The sequence below is a fragment of the Bicyclus anynana genome, chromosome 5 (assembly GCF_947172395.1).
Source record: "Bicyclus anynana chromosome 5, ilBicAnyn1.1, whole genome shotgun sequence".
In the NCBI taxonomy this organism is placed as follows: Eukaryota; Metazoa; Arthropoda; class Insecta; order Lepidoptera; family Nymphalidae; genus Bicyclus; species Bicyclus anynana.
This window is the reverse complement of record NC_069087.1, coordinates 14,262,400-14,281,468: the sequence shown is the minus strand read 5'-3', so window position 1 is coordinate 14,281,468 and position 19,069 is coordinate 14,262,400. Positions and strand designations below refer to the sequence as shown.

Sequence of the window (19,069 nt, the reverse complement as noted above, 5' to 3'; positions counted from 1 at the left end):
CGCCAGTAGGCTATAAGTAGGTAGCGCATTGGGCCAGCTTGGTGGATTGGGCTAACCCCTCCTCATTCTGAGAGGAGACTCGAGCTCAGCAGTAGGCCGAATATGATGATGATGATGATGATACATATTTTGTTTTTAAAATTGATCCCAGCTGGGAATCGAACCTATTGAAAACTATAGTATGAAAGTGTGACCTGCGCTGGAGTGACGCCAGTGTGAAAGTGTTTTTAGCGATACGAAAGCTGATAATTACCTTCCCAACGTTAATTATTCGTTCCTTCGTAGACTTTATGTGAAGCAATTCGGGCCGATGTCGCGGCGGGTCGACGTCCACGAGATTCTGAAATAGAACTTTATTTTGACATCAAATCTTAATGATATCGACGTTCAGAGATATAAACATTGCACAAACATTTATAGATAGGACAAGCTTACAAGATATAAATAAAAAAAATTGAGCAATATTTTGGCTAGAGTGGCGACGTTTGTGTCAAATTTTTTTTTGTTATAAATATTTGAAAATGGCTCATCTAATCTTCAGAGAGAGAGATCTTCAGAGTGTTTTCAGTTCAACCCCAGAAGAGTTCTGGGGTTGAACTGAAAACACGTACTTAAAATCCATTCCTAGAATATCTAGCTTTTTCTAGACGATTGACAAACCACTTAGTTTATACAGGGTATCCCAAAAGTGGGTATCCAGGGTATCCCAAAAAAAAATTGGGTGGGTGACCAATTCTTATTTTTTCGGATATTTCGGCTTAATTTATTATTAGTGAAAAATATTAAAAAAAACAAATTATTAGGTAGCTAATTGTAGTACTCGTAACAATAGTTCTTATTTATAAAGTAATACGGAGCTATAAAACGTGCATATTTAAAGAATATTGCATTAGCTGCTCTACAACTGTATAAATAAAATATCTTCGTACCAAATACTCAATATATTTTACGTGAATATTATTATGCACGAGGAGTGTGAATCTGTTTGTTTATATATAATATGAGTGGGAAAATCAAAAACTATTGGAGTGTTTCCAAAAATCCTTTCTATTAGAAAGATACATTGTCTGTGATACAAAAATAGAAAAATAAATAAAAATCTAAATGTTGCGAACGGCATCGCTAGCCAGTATTTTAGAACAACAAGATCGTAGTAAACATCGCAAATTTAATGTCTTAAAATTAAAAGAAGAACCCAATCGCGATTAACTCTGTGAAGAATCTCACAATAAACTCAGTGAGCTGTTTCCCTTCCTTTTGTTTTCATTCCTTCCTTTTTCATACACAGTTCAAAGTTACATAGATCGAATTCTATAAACTAAAATGTTCAATGACATACCGTCAAGCCACCAGTCAGGGGATTGGTTCAAATAAAGTTGTATACATATAAGTTGCCGATAACTATGTTTGACATTGAAAACTTACGAGTCATTTCAAAAGTCATGATGGTTCCACCTTCACTTGTCTACCGTATTTACTTATGTTAGAAGCCTGAGCCGACAAACTTAAAGGGACTATATTGAAGGACTGGTAGCTACCAGTCCTTCAATATAGTCTCTGACACTAAGTCTAACAACAAAGGGCATTGCGCCGCGTATGACGTTGACCTTGTTGCAGTAGGGGGCCAGCGCGCCGAGCTTCTCGCTGGGCCCCACCAGCCGGTACTTGCCTCTGTTCTCACAAACTACTACTGTAAGTCTCACCACAAAGGGCACTGCGCCGCGTATGACGTTTGACCTTGTTGCAGTAGGGGGCCAGCACGCCAAACTTCTCGCTGGGCCCCACCAGCCGGTACTTGCCTCTGTTCTCACAAACTGCTACTGTAAGTCTCACCACAAAGGGCACGGCGCCGCGTATGACGTTGACCTTGTTGCAGTAGGGGGCCAGCGCGCCGAGCTTCTCGCTGGGCCCCACCAGCCGGTACTTGCCTCTGTTCTCACAAACTACTACTGAAAGTCTTACCATAAAGGGCACGGCGCCGCGTATGACGTCGACCTTGTTGCAGTAGGGGGCCAGCGCGCCGAGCTTCTCGCTGGGCCCCACCAGCCGGTACTTGCCTCTGTTCTCACAAACTACTACTGAAAGTCTTACCATAAAGGGCACGGCGCCGCGTATGACGTTGACCTTGTTGCAGTAGGGGGCCAGCGCGCCGAGCTTCTCGCTGGGCCCCACCAGCCGGTACTTGCCCCTGTTCTCGCACGCCGCCCAGTGGCCCATCCGGATGAAACAGTACCCTGATAACACAGAAATACCATCATTATTAGCCAATGGACTCTCGAATCCTGGACATTGACTCAGAAACAAATTTAAACCGCCAATAGATGGAGGATTGACAGCTTTACGTGTCTTGACAATAGTTTGTTTACAGTAAACTATACTATACCCTATAAAGATAAAAGAGAATGTTGGTCCATATTATGAAGAAGACGCTAATCTAATATAAAATAAATATATCAAAATATAAAACAAAGTCCTCCGTCGCGTCTGTCTGCCTATCTCTTTCGCGATAAACTTGAATATTACTAAATGGATTTTCATCAAAATAGTGAGTAATAAGGAAGGTATATAATTTTCCAAGGTTGAGTTAAAATGACAATACTTTTTTGGAAATGTCGGAATTATTTAATCAGGTCCAAAGGTTTCCACGTGGGCATAGTATAATTGATACCAACCTGAGCAATATGAATCCCATCCAGCTTCGTGATACGACTGTTTGACGTCAAACGGAGTGCTTAACTTTATGAAATTAACTCCTTTTTGTAACTTTCTACATTTGCCTTCAGAGAAAAATTCATATAGACTGTAAAAAAGAAAAAAAACTAATTAAAGCTTGGTAAATACTACATAACTAGTGGACGACAAAAAAAAAGCCGCGATATGACCTCTGCCTCCGTTTCCAGAGTGTGTTGGTTCGAATCCGGTGCGGGGCTTGCACCTCCAACTTTTCAGTTGTGTGCATTTTAAGAAATTAAATAAAGGAATAAAGGAAAAACATCGTGAGGAAACCTGCATACCAGAGAATTTTCTTAATTCTCTGCGTGTGTGAAGTCTGCCAATTCGCTTTGGGCCAGCGTGGTGGACTATTCTCCACCTCTCAGGCCTCTCATTCTAAAAGGAGACTCGAGCTCAGCAGTGAGCCGAGTATGGGTTGATAATGACCGGAGAACCTCTATTTTGCCTGTGTGAAAATTCAGTTTTTCACAAACCCAGTTAGCCTATTCACTATTTTGGTCTTTTACTTTTGAATATGTCAACTAGCAAACGTCAAAGATAGTGAATTAGCCTGCAGGAACCACAGACTTTTTCTGAAATAAAATCTTACTGGTAATGTAACATTTAAAAATCAATATTTTGTGAAACCTGTGATCTATCTCCTTTCCAAAATTAAGCCAAATTGATTCAGTAGTTTCAGCGTGAAAGACCAACAAACATCCACGCATCCATGCATATCATCTTTTTAATATATAAAACATTTAATAATAAAGTTATTGGATTTACTTACTCTTGCAGAGCATTAGATTTCCATACTTCATCATAACTCAACTTTTTTGCCATTTCAAATGAAATGTACTTTGTGTCAAAAATTATTGGAAATAAATTGTTGATATTTTTCTTAAACACACAATATTTATTTGGCAATGGGCCTATAAACTGGTTGTGTAATAGTACAAGGTCCAAAAAATTGTTATGGCCGATGATAGGCTTTTGATGTGCCGCCAGCAAATTGATTATTTTTGAAAACCCTAACAAATAGCTCATTAAGTTCTCCTCCAATATGGCCGTAGGTGCACTGTTGGCGCCTTCTACATATTTATCTCTGTATATAAGAACCTGAAATGAAAATAAATGTAATGTTTATATACCAACCAAAAACAAAATAGTTTACAAAAATCCTAACCCTTTAATTTACTCTATTACGTAAAATCCTTAATAATATTATTAAAATGTCTGATACGTGCTTATGTCGTACTATATAAGCTGTAGAAGTGGGTACGCGAGGAATACCAGCCTGTGGGGATGATCACTAAGTTACATTCTGAAGGTATTCGGGTCAGATGAAAGTTCATATATTTTTAGCTTTCTTAAATAAAATGTGACATAAATGCACAAATAACAAAGATATTTGTAATTTGGAGAAGGGGAGTGTCAACTAGTTTTAAAAGAGCTCCTTAACCCTACACGTTTTTCTAACTAGCTCATGATGGACCACACATTTCTTTTTCCGATTGTGTAAGTGCCTCTTAGTGCGAAGTAGGCTCTTAAATGCGACCTCAGTGGTATCAATGTGGCGTTTCGGCGAGCATAGCCTGATGGGGCCCGAAGGTAGGAGCAAAATAGATGAGTGGAACAGCTCTCTCATGGCATCTCCTCTGAGATTTGGACCTCGGCTCAGAGGGCCTTTCTGGAAGGGTGTTTTGGTCCGAGTGCAACAGTCTGGTCCCCGAGATCGTGAGTTTAGCCCACGTCCGATAGACGTGAGATATTGGGGAACTAGACTGTGTAGCTTGTGTTTGAATTGACTGAAAAGCATTATTGGTTGTTATGTCATCATCAGGATCATAAAAGGTTTTTTTTTTGGGCATATAGATCTACAATCGGCGTTGGAATCGGGGGTGTATGGACCTCGCAACTGCATGGTGAATCCATGCTCTTTTGTAAAGTGTGACTATTTGAAGACCACCACCAGTACGGAAGGCAGGTTCTGCCGGGAGAGCCAACCTTTATTACTAAGACTTCAATTGTTTGAAACATTTCTAAATTGTATACAAAATTACCTTATTACTATTACCTAAGCTATCAGTGGTAAGCACATCAGGGAACCTGTTTCGTATCTCACTGTGAACTATGTAGCGCATTAGAGGATTCTGCACATCCAAATAAATTGTTTCTTCATCGTTATCTATCAGCCATCTGAAACAGGCATAAATATTTGAGCAAAAAATACTGTAATCTATACTAATACTAGCGGACGCCCGCGACTTCGTCCGCGTGAAACTCGATGTAAACTTTCAACTACCTCTATCCTACCCCTACAAAAAAAAAGAGGAAAGATTTGATTGTTTGTTTATTTGTTTGCATTGAATAGGCTATGCATTTAGAAGACTGATACATTATCCCTGTTAAAAATAGGCTGTGGCATATGTTACTTATAATGTAGTTGTTATGTATGATCTTTAGTGATAGACACTTTTATACTTTGTATTTGCTTTATATTATAAAGCATAGGATCCAATTTCATTCCTATGCTTTATATTAAATTAATTTGTCTAAAAAGCATTTTTACATACTAATAATTCTAAATGTGATTCGAAAGTTTCACAGGTGAACCAATTTGGATGGAATTTGGAAATAAATTGGACCTTGGAGCAAAATATAGGCTACTTTCTAACCCAAAATTTGATTTGTTTTGATACATAAAAACAGCATTTTATATGTATTGAGTCATGGATATCAGCTAGTTTGTATATACTATTCTAAATGTAAAGTTGTAAGGTTTCATATTTTGTTGTTAGTTAAATTCTAAAGGTACTAGAGGCAGGGTTAAAGGTAAGGTTCTTCTAACAATAATAATATTGGTACCACAGTACCAAGCTTACTGTATATCGACTTACTTAGAAACCTCAGAGCAGTACTTCTGTAATTCTCTCTCATCTTCAATTGTCAGTTTTTGTATTAGATTACCGAGCAGTGTTTTGTGTTTCAGTTGCTGTTGTAAATATGCCTCTTCCGCTTTACTTAGATAAGGTAGCCCATCATATGTAAACTGTGGAATGTAAATAAAACATATGAGACAGTGTGCCTTTTGGTATAGGCCTCCTCCAGTGATTATCACTGCTTTTGCAATACTATTAGGGTTGTGATTTGAAATCTTTTGTTTTTTCTGGCTGAAGGGTTTTGGCGGCCTCCGTGGCGCAGTGGTATGCGCGGTGGATTTACAAGACGGAAATCCTGGGTTCAATCCCAGATTGAGGTTTTCTTAATTGGTCCAGGTCTGGCTGGTGGGAGGCTTCGGCCGTGGCTAGTTACCACCCTATCGACAAAGACGTACCGCCAGGCGATTTAGCATTCCATCATCAGGCGGATTTCCTTCATTATCATGATCATCATTATCAGCAGATGGATGTCCACTGCTGGACATAGGCCTTTTGTATGGACTTCCAAACAAATCGGTCTCGAGCCGCCAGCATTCAGCGGCTCCCTGCAATCTGCTTGATGTCATTGGTCCACCTAGTGGCGGGTTGACCAACACTGTGCTTTCCGGTGAGGGGTTGCCATTCCAGCACCTTGGGACCACGTTCATTGGCTCTTTGAACTATGTGGACAGCCCATTACCACTTCAGCTTTTTCCTTACCTTATTAAAATTAAAATTGTGTCTACACAAAAACTGTAGAGTAGATGCTTGGAAAATAAAAGACTGATCAATATCTGCAACAACTTGCGGACACAGATGGAATGTGTAGCCAACTGCAATATAACTGTCTTGTTCTCTGTCATATTGGAACATCGTCAAACCCACTTGAGTCATTATCATTTTGCTAACTTCATTCTTTATTAGGTCGTACCTTTCTTTGTTTGTGTCAAATAATCTGAAATATAGGAAAATTAAAATTATTATTAACACAAATATTTGATACTTTTAGCCCCACAGTTTCACCTGCATAGTTCCCATTCCTGTCACAATACTGGGACAATATACATAACATAAATGTATACTACTACTAACTGATGATGTGCTTCCCATTGGTAGAAGAATTTTTATAATAGGTCTAGTAATTTCTGTTAACAAAAAACATACTGGTCAACTTGAGAACCTCCTTCTTTTTGAAGTCGGTTAACAAAGAATTTAAACTATAGTGAATGTTATTAATATTAAATTATTATCAAACATGGCTAAAACTTAAGTGAAACAATGTTGAAAGGCTCCATATATGTTCGAAATGAGTTTTAGCCAGGTTTTATGATAGCTTATAACCAACAAAAATCTTACTTCAACTTAAACACAAAACAATAAATCTTACTTCTTTACAATATAAGTTTGCATGATCAGTGTAATCAATCTGAATATACAGCAATCAACATTCAGTACTAGGGAGTCAAGTATGATAACATTAATTAATCTATTCCAATTCAGGAAGTCTATTTTGCTTTGGATGTAGTTTTACAATGACAGAAACAGTGTGTCTGTGTGTATAAACTGAAGGAGCCTTAAATATATGTTTACACACCAACATGCCAGCCAAGTGCATGCTGTAAACCTAACAACTACATCCAGAATAAATTGGCTATACCCATAAATAGCAATGTAATAATTGTACATCTATAAATACTGTAATAGTAGTACTAGAAAAGTTGAGATCTTTCTGACAAAGCTTGTGTAAGTTACACACTGCCATATATGATATATATTACTGTGTCTAAAAGTGTTGCCTATGGGACTGACAAAATGGCTAAGAAGTAAGATTTTGGCTATGATTGAGACTGATTTGAAACTAATCCGTGATATCCTGATAAAATAACGTGACTTTTAAACGTTTTTCTTTTTTTCTTTTAAACAAGATATAATAACTTTTTGGAGTTTATGTATCTACCTACTATAAAAAAAAAAGAATCTTACCTGTGTTTAAAGCAGTCTCCTGATAATATAGCGGTGAATTCGGCATCAAATCCTACAAAACATGATCGCTTCAAGTTTTTGGTTATGTTTTCTAACTGTTCGCTGAAGTTCTTTCTAGTTATCTCCATTTTTGTAACTGAAATTAGAAAGGCTTAATAAAATGTGATTTTTTTAGATAAATAAGTAATAAATAAATGGATGTATGTACCCGAAAAACTCAAAAATTCAAAATCAGTCAAAATAAATATTTGACAGTTGATCGTTGCAGAAGTGTCATTTGTCAATCTTGAATGTATGTGACATGTGTCAATGTCGTGAATGTCGTTGTTAGATATTTTTGCAAATTGGTTTTACGGCTCTGAGCTCTAGCCCTTTTCAGCCTTTGTCAGATACAGACTGATACACCCAAAAATCATAGTATTCCCACATGATTTTTTAAATTAAGTACCCAGGATATAATATATGGGATAACGAGACGTGATAGCCCAGTGGACAACCTCTGCCTTCGATTCGGAGGGTGTAGGTTCGAATCCGGTCAGGGGCATGCACTTCCAACTTCTCAGTTGTGCATTTTATGAAATTAAATATCACGTAAAGGAAAAACATAGTGAGGAAACCTACATGCTGCATACCTGAGAATTTTCTCAATTCTCTAGGTCTGTGAAGTCTGCCAATCCGCGTTGGAACAGCGTGGTGGACTGAGGCCTAACTCCTCTCATTATGAGAGGAGACTCGTGCTCAACAGTGAGCACGAGTTTTAGGGTTGTCAATGATGATGATGATAATATTCTTATAGATATGATAGGACACTCACGAAATCACTAACGACCCGTGGCTTTCTATTGTTAAATAATTTTCGAAATCGGTTTAATAAATTCAAAGATTGCCACCTAAAATTGCGCAAACTGTACCTCTATATAATATTAATAATAAATAGATAATTCTGGCAACGCTGAGAGAAACCTATTCTATAATAATGTAAAAAAATTACACAAATAAAGTGCCTTATAATAGTCATCGGTGAAGTTTTACGAACGACGATAATAATTAAAACCATAATTTTGTCAGGCGCTCTAAAACAGCACGGTCATAAAATTTGTACTTATTTGAAAACGTTAAACATTTTGATATTAAAATAATTACGTAATCGTAAACACATTTTTTTTATTGTTTTTAATGTGGTTTTTCCAAGTTGGCAATGTGAAAAAAAGAACTGATGAAGTAAAATGGCATTAATTAAAGTGGATTTTTTGTTATCACCATTTCACAATATTGTTTTGAATTAAGTACCCAGTCACATACCTAGTGCAATGCAGGGTTGTTTTTTTAATTTGAAATAAAATTCAGACATTTTATCAAGTTAATCGTTAAAAAATTTGATAGTTAAGTACCAATAAGTCAAGTTGGTCTTAAAACAAAAACATATTAGAATTATGAGAGCGATTAAAAAAGTCGTTTTGATGGCAAATTAGCTTACATGCACGCAACATCGTACGATTACATAAACACATAGCTGCCTCATGTAGATATGTAGGTACTCATATATCTAGAGCGGGCCAAGGACACTGGTCGGTAAGACGGACGTGGTGAAACGTCTTTCTATGGCAATATAATGTAGCCCTAGCGTTTTTATTATGAAACAGTGTAATTATGCTAGAATGTTAAACCAGGCTACGTTTTGAACATTCTTTTCCTATTCTAAAGATAGAAACATGGCAAAGGTTTTAATTTTTAAATTCTGAAATTCAAAATATGTATTTTTTTCAATTTAACTGTATGTAGAAGAAGTAAAGTAAAATAAATAAAGTAGAGTAGACTTACTTCTTATCAATAGAACTTATCTAGATTTTTTAAATTAAATAACTTTCAAATTAAATAAAACAAAGTCGGGCTAGGCAGTTATATGTACCTAACTCCAGACAAAATTTTGCTCAGAGATAACTTAAAACCTATAGATATACCCTAAAGCCCTCTATTGTGTAACATCCAATATAAGTTCTTTTTATTATCGACGAGTCGACTCGGTTTCACCCGGGTAGTTACCATTCAGTCGTTCACGTGAGAATACGGGGATAAAATACCCTACGACCCTCATAAACAACGTAGCTTTCTAGTGTTAAAGGATTTTTTTTTTTTATTCTTTACAAGTTAGCCCTTGACTACAATCTCACCTGATGGTAAGTGATGATGCAGTCTAAGATGGAAGCGGGCTAACTTGTTAGGAGGAGGATGAAAATCCACACCCCTTTCGGTTTCTACACGGCATCGTACCGGAACGCTAAATCGCTTGGCGATACGTCTTTGTCGGTAGGGTGGTAACTAGTCACGGCTAAAGCTTCCCACCAGCCAGACCTGGACTAATTAAGAAAATCTTAATCTGCCCAGCCGGGGATCGAACCCAGGACCTCCGTCTTGTAAATCCACCGCGCATACCACTGCGCCACGGATGCCGTCAAAAAAAAAAAATCCAAGTCAAGGTAGCCAAGATATCTGAAAAACTCTTTAGGGATAAATTTTGCAATTCCTGAACGAATAGTAGTAGAACTAGAATACTATTGAACCTTTGCCGTGACCTCAAATTTAAAATCCAAACGTCTTTAAAGCAAACTCAGTGGATAATAATTAATTTAAATTGAAACACAGGATAGAAGAATTTCATCAGGTTCAAAGGTTCTTTTTGTAAGTAAGTAGGTATATGCAAAAATACCTACTTATCGAATGAAATATAGTAAATATCTTTATCTTGACGTGTGGGTACCAACAAATTATAATAGAAAGAGAAACTAGTTTCTTTACAAAATATTCGTAATAAAAAACTTTTTCTTCCTTTTAATAATTTCACACTTAAAATTAAACACACCTTTAAAATACAAGCATCTACCAATTATAAATTCAATTAAGACATCAATGTTGGATGAATAAATTAATTAAACCGTCAAATAGGCTCCGTTATCAAAAAGTAGGCCTCCAAATAATATTAGTGTTCGACATTTTAATGTCCGAAGTTTCGTAATGTAATATTACATAATGCTGCAGTGAGAGAGAGTTCTCAGTTCAATCTTGGACTCTGCAATTTACTTCCGAATTCGACTTGAAGCTGCATTTGTTACAACACGCGGCAAAATTGTTTCCATTCTTCCAGTCGCCACTTGATGGTAAACTCGCGTGGTCGTGTATGGCCTCTTAACATTTAAAAATAACGACCATACGAAATCGAAGTTTAAAAACAAAATAAAATGTTGTAACGAAAGAGGTCCGCGTGGTCTCGCATCTACATTTTCAAATATGGAATTGAAAGAGAAGATGGTGGATACTAGTGATGTGATATGGAAGCCAAATTACATGCTGATGTCCTTCCAAAGGATACTAGTGTTGTCCGTTATAATAGCAAGTGTGGTTGTTGTTGTTTACTACACGCCAATGCCAGGTAATTATTATTATGTTCTTATAATACCTATACAAAGCTACGATTGAATAGAATGTTGTGCTAATACAAAAAACTACATTTACTATACTTATTCTATTTTTAAATTTTGTTCATAAAACTTACACTAAGGTACATTTTCACTAAATTAATTTTACCAAAATGGTTTCTGATAATATTCAAAAGCGCCCTTTACTAGTTTTACTTCGTGTTTATTTACATATTAATATGATTCAAATTAGAATGTGTAATTAAATCTAAGTTAAAAAACGTGTTCGTAGTATGAGGCAAAAGATAAACTAACGACACATCAATTCACTTATTAAATATAAAAAAATGGAAATGTCTGTCTGTGATTTCAAAATATCTGTCTTTTTACTCAAGGTATTATTAATTTATCTACTTATACTCCAGCCTTTCTTGATGAGTACTGTTTACCAAAAAACAAATTAAAAATGAGGGTATAAATCACTCAGTCATTACACAACCAATAATAATTTTATGTAGCTTGTTCTTAAATTAATGAAAATAAATTTGATTAATATATTTTATTATTTATAAACAAACAATACATGATTTAAAATAAATAAGTTATCAAATGATATGCGTTTTCTACCTTCATTTTTAATTTCTTTGTTGGCAAACAGTACTCATCAAGAAAGGCTGTATTATAGGTACAATTATCTAAAGTTCCTACTAAAAAGATAAATCAACAATTAATTATGAATGGATTGAAATGGATTTTCCAAAATTCAAGCTCCAGATAAAGTAAGGTTAAAAAGGACATGAAAGTTTTTTCGGTTTTTCTCACGGACGAAGTCACGGGCGTTCACTAGTATAGAATAGTCGTAATAGGTACTATCGGGCATTTTTTGCTCACTTTTGCACAAGACAAAGTCAACACGTACTTTCTTGGTCTAAGAAAGTGAATAAATCCATGCACTTTTTTGTTTATTTTGTGCGGTAGCACGGTTAATTTATATTTCCGGCCATCGAATGATGTTGGCTGCTGAACTGCTCAATTACTCACGTCTTATGGAAACCTAAATGTGAATGAACTGAACCGGAAAGCGTTGAAAATACTTAACAATCATTAAATGTTGTAAATTTTCCTTAATAGTGGAAATGTCATGGTATAATATAAAACTTTTATTAAATACTACAGGAAGCTCGCGAATTCGTACGCGTGTAATACAGTATTTCATGAATTCTGCGGGAACCATAGCATTATGTTATGTTGCTCAATGACCTCCTATGTTCTAGTGAAAGTCCCATTCAAATCGGTTCGGCAGTTCCAGAGATTTAACCCGACAAAAAGATGCACAAATTTCTGGAAACTTTTTCTTGTGCATACTCGTATGCAATGATGTTAAATACTGTTAGATGTGTTACTAGGTGTAAAAAAGAGTAAAAAAGAGGCGCTCAAAAGAAGAAATTTCCACATCTCAATTTTAGTTGTGGTCAACAACGAACGTCATTTAAACAATTATTACCTAAATAGGATCGTCTACAATGTCGAGTTGTGTCTTCAGGAAGTGTTAAAACTATAATAAATACAAAATACATAAATAAATAATAGAATTAAAGACAAAATTGGGCATGTGTCGCTCAGTTTTGTAGCCTATTATTCGGATCACTTTTTGCTTGGATTTTGTAGGGACGTAACCGATCTATAGTATAAAATTATCATACCTCGTATGTATATTCTGTGGCATCGTGTAAATGTGTAAAAAAACATATCGACTCATTTCAAGGAGCCGTTTTCACGTCACTACTGAAAATGTTTATATTTTCCCTATTTTATTAAGTAATCCTACTAATATTATAAACGAAAGTTTGTATGGATGTTTATTACTCTTTAACGGCGCAACTACTGAACCGATTTGTCTGAAATTTAATTTGGCTTTCACACCGGAATCCATGGGTCTCGCGGGATTTGTGAAAAATTTAATTCCACGCGGACGAAGTCATTCCATTAGTATTTTACTAATTGTGTTTTTTATATTGCAGAGGAATACTTTGAAAACTGTGATCGAGAATGTCACGAACTGGACTGGCCCATGATTTGCCGCGTCAAACTTGTCATTGAAGTATACAAGACTTACAGCAAGTGAGTAATCAACAACATAGTGTATTATTATCATTATTATGTACTTACTAAAATAAATAAAATAAAAATAAAAAAAAATATTTTTTTATTTTATTTTTATTTATTTATTTTATTATCATTATTATGTACTTACTGTCATCTATTTATTTACACATTTTTTAATTTTTTAGGGTTCTGTACTTCAATAGGAAAAAAACGGAGCCCCTATAATTTGTCTTGTCGTGTTGTCTTACAGTTATAATTATATACTTGGTTTTCCGTCTGTCTGGCTGTCAAGACTATTTATTTCAGGAATGTGTGGAGAGTTATCTAGTTGAAAGTTAAATACTCAGGTCTACAGTCCCATGAAAAGATACGGCGATTTATTTAGCTAAAACGCATATTTCCACAGTCTCAAGGGAATCAAAACATAGGATGCTTCCCGTTGACCTAGAACTATGAAATTTTCGAGTAACATCGATATAGACCACTACTACAAGAAAAAATCTTAAAACTTGTAATATTTGTACTTAAATCTTAAAAAAAGTGTATAAATGGGTAAGTTATTACGGAGAAAGCTCAAAAAAACGGTGCTATTCGATTTCTGAATTATTTATAATGATCCTACATGCGGAACCCTCGAGTCTAACTTGCACTTGCCCAATGATATAAAAAATTTTAATATTAAAAATGTATTAAAAAATCTGCTCCTCTGCTTATGAGGCTTTCAAGTGCTCAAGCAAGCACTCGAAGCTTTCGCTATATGACCATTTATTGTAAGAGCGTGTCGTCAACACGCTCTTAAAAACATGATAATGCGTAGGTAATTAAAAAAAACACGCAACAATTTTGGTAACAACGTGTCTTGTTACAGGTCATGTAACACTTGCGCTGAGGACGGCAAAGACTGCCCACCCATGTGCATCACAGCGGACGGTCGAGAGCGGGGGGTGCTTTCCGCCAACAGAGAGCTCCCCGCCCCCGCTCTCCACGTCTGCCACAACGACATCCTGGTAGTGGACGTGGTTCACCGTGCACCCGCTCACGCATTGTCCATACACTGGCGAGGTCAACCACAAAAGGAAACTCCTTTCATGGACGGAGCACCAATGCTTACCCAGTGTCCACAGCCCGCGTACACGACCTTCCAGTACAAATTCCGTGCGTCCGCTGTTGGGACGCATATGTATCACGCACATTCCGCCGCGGACGCTGCCGACGGGCTATCTGGTGCGTTCATCGTACGCCAATCGCCTAGATTGGACCCTCTGAGGAAACTTTACGATATCGACGCAACTCACCACACTATTTTCATAGCAGAGTGGGGTCATTCCATGGGACCACTCGCTGGTGTCACTTCTAAAATCCCCAACGCAGAATCTTTGCTAATAAACGGCAAGGGGAATACTCCGGAATCTTCTGACGCACCTTTATCAAAGTTCACTGTAGAATACGGGAAGAAGTATCGATTCCGCTTGGCATACGGCGGTGGTTTTAAAAGTTGTCCCGTAGTTTTCTCCGTTGATCAACATGCACTTGACCTAGTTACGTTAGACGGGCATAGAATAGAAACAGAGGCTGTCAGATCTATTGAATTGGCTCGTGGGGAACGTGCCGATTTTATTTTAGATGCTAAAAGATCGATCGGTGTGTATAAGATCAGAGTTGTCGCTGAAAAAACTTGTCAAGAAGATCTGGTGGGGGAAGCTGAATTGGTTTACAAAAGTAGAGACAATGTATTAATTAAGGACGAGGATGATAATGAGACAGTAAAACGTGAGTTTACAACAGTGTACAGTGAAAAGTGTGCGACGAATAATGTACTGTGTTTGAATGAGGTGCATGCATCCGAGAAGCTTCCTCTAGAACTTGCAACAGTGACTGAAGACATAATATACGTGCCGTTTAATTATTCCACCAGACAGATTTCAGCGAAACGTGTCGGTGAGTATAATTATACATGTACATCATAGAAAGTAACCGTATAACAACTAACAAACCGTATGTAATCTTAAATACGAAACCATTGTTTTAACTTTTATTACGTTAGTTGGTTTTATAATGACAGTTATTTGAGTTAGGAAAATGAAACGCATAACAGTATTGCTTTCTTTAAAGCTAATTATCATATAACGAACGTGTTAATTAGGTGCCGCTAAAACTAACAAATACACAAACTACACAACAAGTATGTACAACTTAACAATTAATAATTGGCTTTTTAAAGTTTATTATCGTCAAGTAGGTACTAAAATACTTCAATATAACCATTAGCGAACTTAAACACCTTTAAAACCAAAACAATATGCTTAATTTAAGTCTATAGCTCAACTCTCCAATAGCTTGGTGTGTTGTAGGTACTAATTTACTTGTACTTCTAACAAAAGATAGATTTCTTTAGTAAAAGAGCTTCAAAAACATCTGCATTGCATACAATGTTCAAAACAAAGTAAACAAAAAATACATACTTTCCCTGAAAATAACCGTGCGGTGCAAACCGCATGAAAATCCATTCCATTAATTTTTTAGTAGATCGCAAATAGACACTAGACAGACAGATGCGGCGTTGTGTTTTATATATACATATAGATAAAAGGTATTATTTAAAATTTCAAATAAATGAATATACTTGGACTCACATCACCAGATCCAGAGTCCGGCCGCTCAGAAGATTGCGTTTCTGACAGGTCGTGCGAATGGGACAAACATAATTATTTACAATTATCTCGTTTTTTTTCTCTCTGTCTCATGTAACATCGCCCATTCGATCACTACCTGTCAGAAACGCAATCTCTGAGCAGCCGGACTTCAGTCCCTAAGTAAGCGTAGCTTGGGTTAAGACTACTAAAATAGCGGACGAATATAGCACACAACATGTTTATCACACATATATTTTCTGGTTGTGGGAATCGAACCCACGGCATTTATGCAAAAGGCAGAGCACTACCCACTGCACCACTCGGCAGTTGTAGTTATTAGTTATTAGTATATATAAATAATCAAGTTATAAAAGTAGGTACATCTGAAAAACTAATCGCTTTTAAAGTCTGCCAAAATATTCATATGTAATTCAATCTCCAGTAATTCACCTTTCGGTATATTTTTAATTAACAATACAAGCGTTCATTAAAATAAAAACCACATTATTTCGTTGTTAAATTTTAATTAATTTATATAAATAAGTAACATTATGCAAATAATTTTTTGCGGTAATCCCATTTAACGTGCTGAGTTGATTTACCTCTGATCTTGAACCGGTTTTTCTACTCTGTAATCACAGAAATCTTGCCAAGGTCGAGCTTGTATTTTTATTTACTTATACTCAACATACATAATGAAAGGCTAGATTAAGAAATCTCAGGCTAGATTAAGAAATGCCTCAGGCCGGTGTCGGGCAGCAGCGACATCGGCGCGAATAATCTAGCACTGCGCTGACCAACCCGCATGCCCAGCGTGGTCAGTATCGGGCAAAACTTTGTATGGACCGAACAAATATAACACAGCCCCTAGTCCCCGGCAGCCCCGCTATTCCTGGCTCTGGCAGCGGTTACGGTAACGGCGGGGCAAGGGGTGTTAAGAATCTCCGGCAGAGATTCCGCTGCCAACCCCGACGACTAGACCTGGCAACATACAACGCACGCACTTTGAGGTCCGACGAAAAGGTCATCGAGCTGGAAGAAGTTATGAGCAAGTTGCACTGGGATGTCATAGGATTGTCTGAAGTCCGAAGAGAGGGGGAGGGCTCGATAATCCTTGAATCCGGCAACATGCTCTACTACCGGGAGGGCGACCAACAGTCCCAGGGTGGTGTCGGATTTATCGTTCACAAGTCCCTCGTGAACAATGTTGTAAAAGTCGAGAGTGTGTCGAGCAGGGTAGCGTTCCTGGTCCTCCGAATTACCAAACGGTATTCGTTGAAGGTTATACAGGTTTACGCACCGACCTCGACACATCCCGACGAGGAGGTAGAGGTATTGTATGAGGATATTTCTAAAGCCATACATGCCTCAAACTCTTATTACAATGTTGTGATGGGGGATTTTAACGCAAAGCTGGGCGAACGTAGCGGTTCAGAGTTGAAAGTGGGACGATTTGGGTATGGGCAACGGAACGATAGGGGCCAAATGTTGGCTGACTTCATGGAGAAGGAGGGCCTCTTTATGATGAACTCCTTCTTCAAGAAGCCACCACGCAGGAAATGGACCTGGATGAGCCCCGATGGTTCCACGAAAAATGAGATTGACTTCATCTTGTCTACCAAACGGCAAATATTCAACGATGTTTCTGTGATCCATAGGGTGAAAACCGGTAGCGATCACCGAATGGTTAGAGGCACGTTGAATATCAACGTTCAGCTGGAACGGTATCGACTGGTGAAGTCTACGCTCCGACCTACTCGTGCCCATATCCAAAACCCCGAGTCCTTTCAACTAGAACTGCAGAACCGCTTTGATTGCCTAGCAAATTGCGAAACTGTGGACGATCTGAACAACAGGTTCGTGGAAACTGTCCATTCCGTTGGGTCTAAGTTCTATAAGACCCACCGTACGAAAAGAACCAAAAAGTTCTCAGACCATACACTTAAACTCATGGAAGAGAGGCAAGAAATGAGATTGCAGTCTTCAGCAGATGCGTCAAAATACCGACAAATCAGTAGACAGATCTCTAAGTCGCAAACCAGCGACTTGCGAAACTTCAATACCGAGCGTATTAAAAATGCGATTGAAAACAATCGCGGCTCGAAAGTTTTCGCCAGAGATCTGTCTATTGGACAGAGGCAGCTGACGCGTTTGAAGACCGAGCACGGTAATCTTATTTCTTCCATGCCCGAGTTATTAAGTGAAGTCGAGAAGTTCTATGGACAGCTATACATGACTACTCAGCAGCCTGTTGACAACTTGGCTAAAGACCCCAGAGCCAAGTTGACCCGACACTATACCGAAGATATCCCGGACGTCAGCCTATACGAGATTAGTGTGGCTCTCAAACAACTGAAGAACAATAAGGCGCCAGGTGAGGACGGAATCACAGCAGAACTCCTGAAAGCGGGTGGAAAACCGATACTTAAAGTCCTTCAGCGATTGTTCAATTCCGTCATTCACGAGGGCACGACGCCTGAGGCGTGGCATAGGAGCGTGGTGGTTCTGTTCTTCAAAAAAGGTGACAACACCTTGCTGAAGAATTACAGACCCATCTCGCTGCTAAGCCATGTTTACAAATTGTTCTCGAGAGTCATTACGAATCGTCTCGCTAATAGGTTTGACGACTTCCAGCCTCCCGAACAAGCCGGTTTCCGAAAAGGCTTTAGCACCATAGACCACATCCATACGCTGCGGCAGGTTATACAGAAGACTCACGAGTATAACCAGCCACTTTGCTTAGCGTTTGTGGACTATGAGAAAGCCTTCGATTCGGTGGAAACCTGGGCTGTGCTAAGGTCATTGCAGAGATGCCGAATTGATTACAGGTATATCCAAGCGTTGAAGTGCTTGTACGAAAACGCCACTATGTCAGTCCGTATTCAGGATCAGACTACGAGGCCAATCCAGTTGCAGCGAGGAGTGCGTCAGGGAGATGTGATCTCTCCGAAGCTATTTACCGCCGCATTGGAAGACGTCTTTAAGCTTCTGGACTGGGGCGGACTTGGCATCAACATCAATGGCGAGTACATCACTCAACTGCGGTTCGCGGATGATGTAGTCATCATGGCACAGACTCTGGATGACCTTAGTACCATGCTCAATGACCTCAGTAGCGTTTCTCAACAGGTGGGCCTGAAAATGAACATGGGCAAAACAAAAATAATGTGTAATGCTCATGTATCGCTCCACCCAGTTATAGTTGAGAACGCTGCACTCGAAATTGTAGACGAATACATATACCTAGGACATATGATCCAGTTAGGTAGGTCCAATTTCGAGAAAGAGGTGAACCGTCGAA

General features: G+C 38.0%; 2 protein-coding genes across 3 annotated transcripts in view; one reads left to right on the top strand and one right to left on the bottom strand.

Moving 5' to 3' along the window:
• The window catches only part of LOC112052135 (pre-piRNA 3'-exonuclease trimmer), a 494,504-nt gene that overhangs the window by 6,733 nt on the left and 468,702 nt on the right, over nt 1–19,069 (bottom strand). For both annotated transcript variants that reach the window (XM_052881443.1, XM_052881444.1), the window contains exons 2-10: nt 7,825–7,901; nt 7,617–7,752; nt 6,354–6,588; nt 5,613–5,764; nt 4,776–4,911; nt 3,503–3,831; nt 2,673–2,800; nt 2,092–2,234; nt 254–340 (exon numbers count right to left, since the gene is read on the bottom strand). In XM_052881443.1, the coding sequence (XP_052737403.1) occupies nt 254–340; nt 2,092–2,234; nt 2,673–2,800; nt 3,503–3,831; nt 4,776–4,911; nt 5,613–5,764; nt 6,354–6,588; nt 7,617–7,744 (1,338 nt within the window). In that variant the 5' untranslated portion in view covers nt 7,745–7,752; nt 7,825–7,901. The remainder of the gene's footprint in view (nt 1–253; nt 341–2,091; nt 2,235–2,672; nt 2,801–3,502; nt 3,832–4,775; nt 4,912–5,612; nt 5,765–6,353; nt 6,589–7,616; nt 7,753–7,824; nt 7,902–19,069) is intronic.
• LOC112051791 (uncharacterized) lies at nt 10,776–15,851 on the top strand. Its single transcript, XM_052881445.1, has 3 exons — nt 10,776–11,043; nt 13,051–13,150; nt 14,004–15,851. Exons 1-3 carry the CDS (start codon nt 10,902–10,904, stop codon nt 15,100–15,102), a joined length of 1,341 nt encoding a protein of 446 aa, XP_052737405.1. The 5' UTR covers nt 10,776–10,901; the 3' UTR covers nt 15,103–15,851.

What these genes read in the sequence shown, in the direction of transcription:
- LOC112051791 (XM_052881445.1), top strand. Translation starts at nt 10,902, where the DNA reads ATGGAATTGAAAGAGAAGATGGTGGATACTAGTGATGTGATATGGAAG. An exon ending in TTACTACACGCCAATGCCAG is followed by an intron (nt 11,044 to 13,050) that starts GTAATTATTATT and finishes TTTATATTGCAG; the next exon opens with AGGAATACTTTGAAAACTGT. An exon ending in GTATACAAGACTTACAGCAA is followed by an intron (nt 13,151 to 14,003) that starts GTGAGTAATCAA and finishes GTCTTGTTACAG; the next exon opens with GTCATGTAACACTTGCGCTG.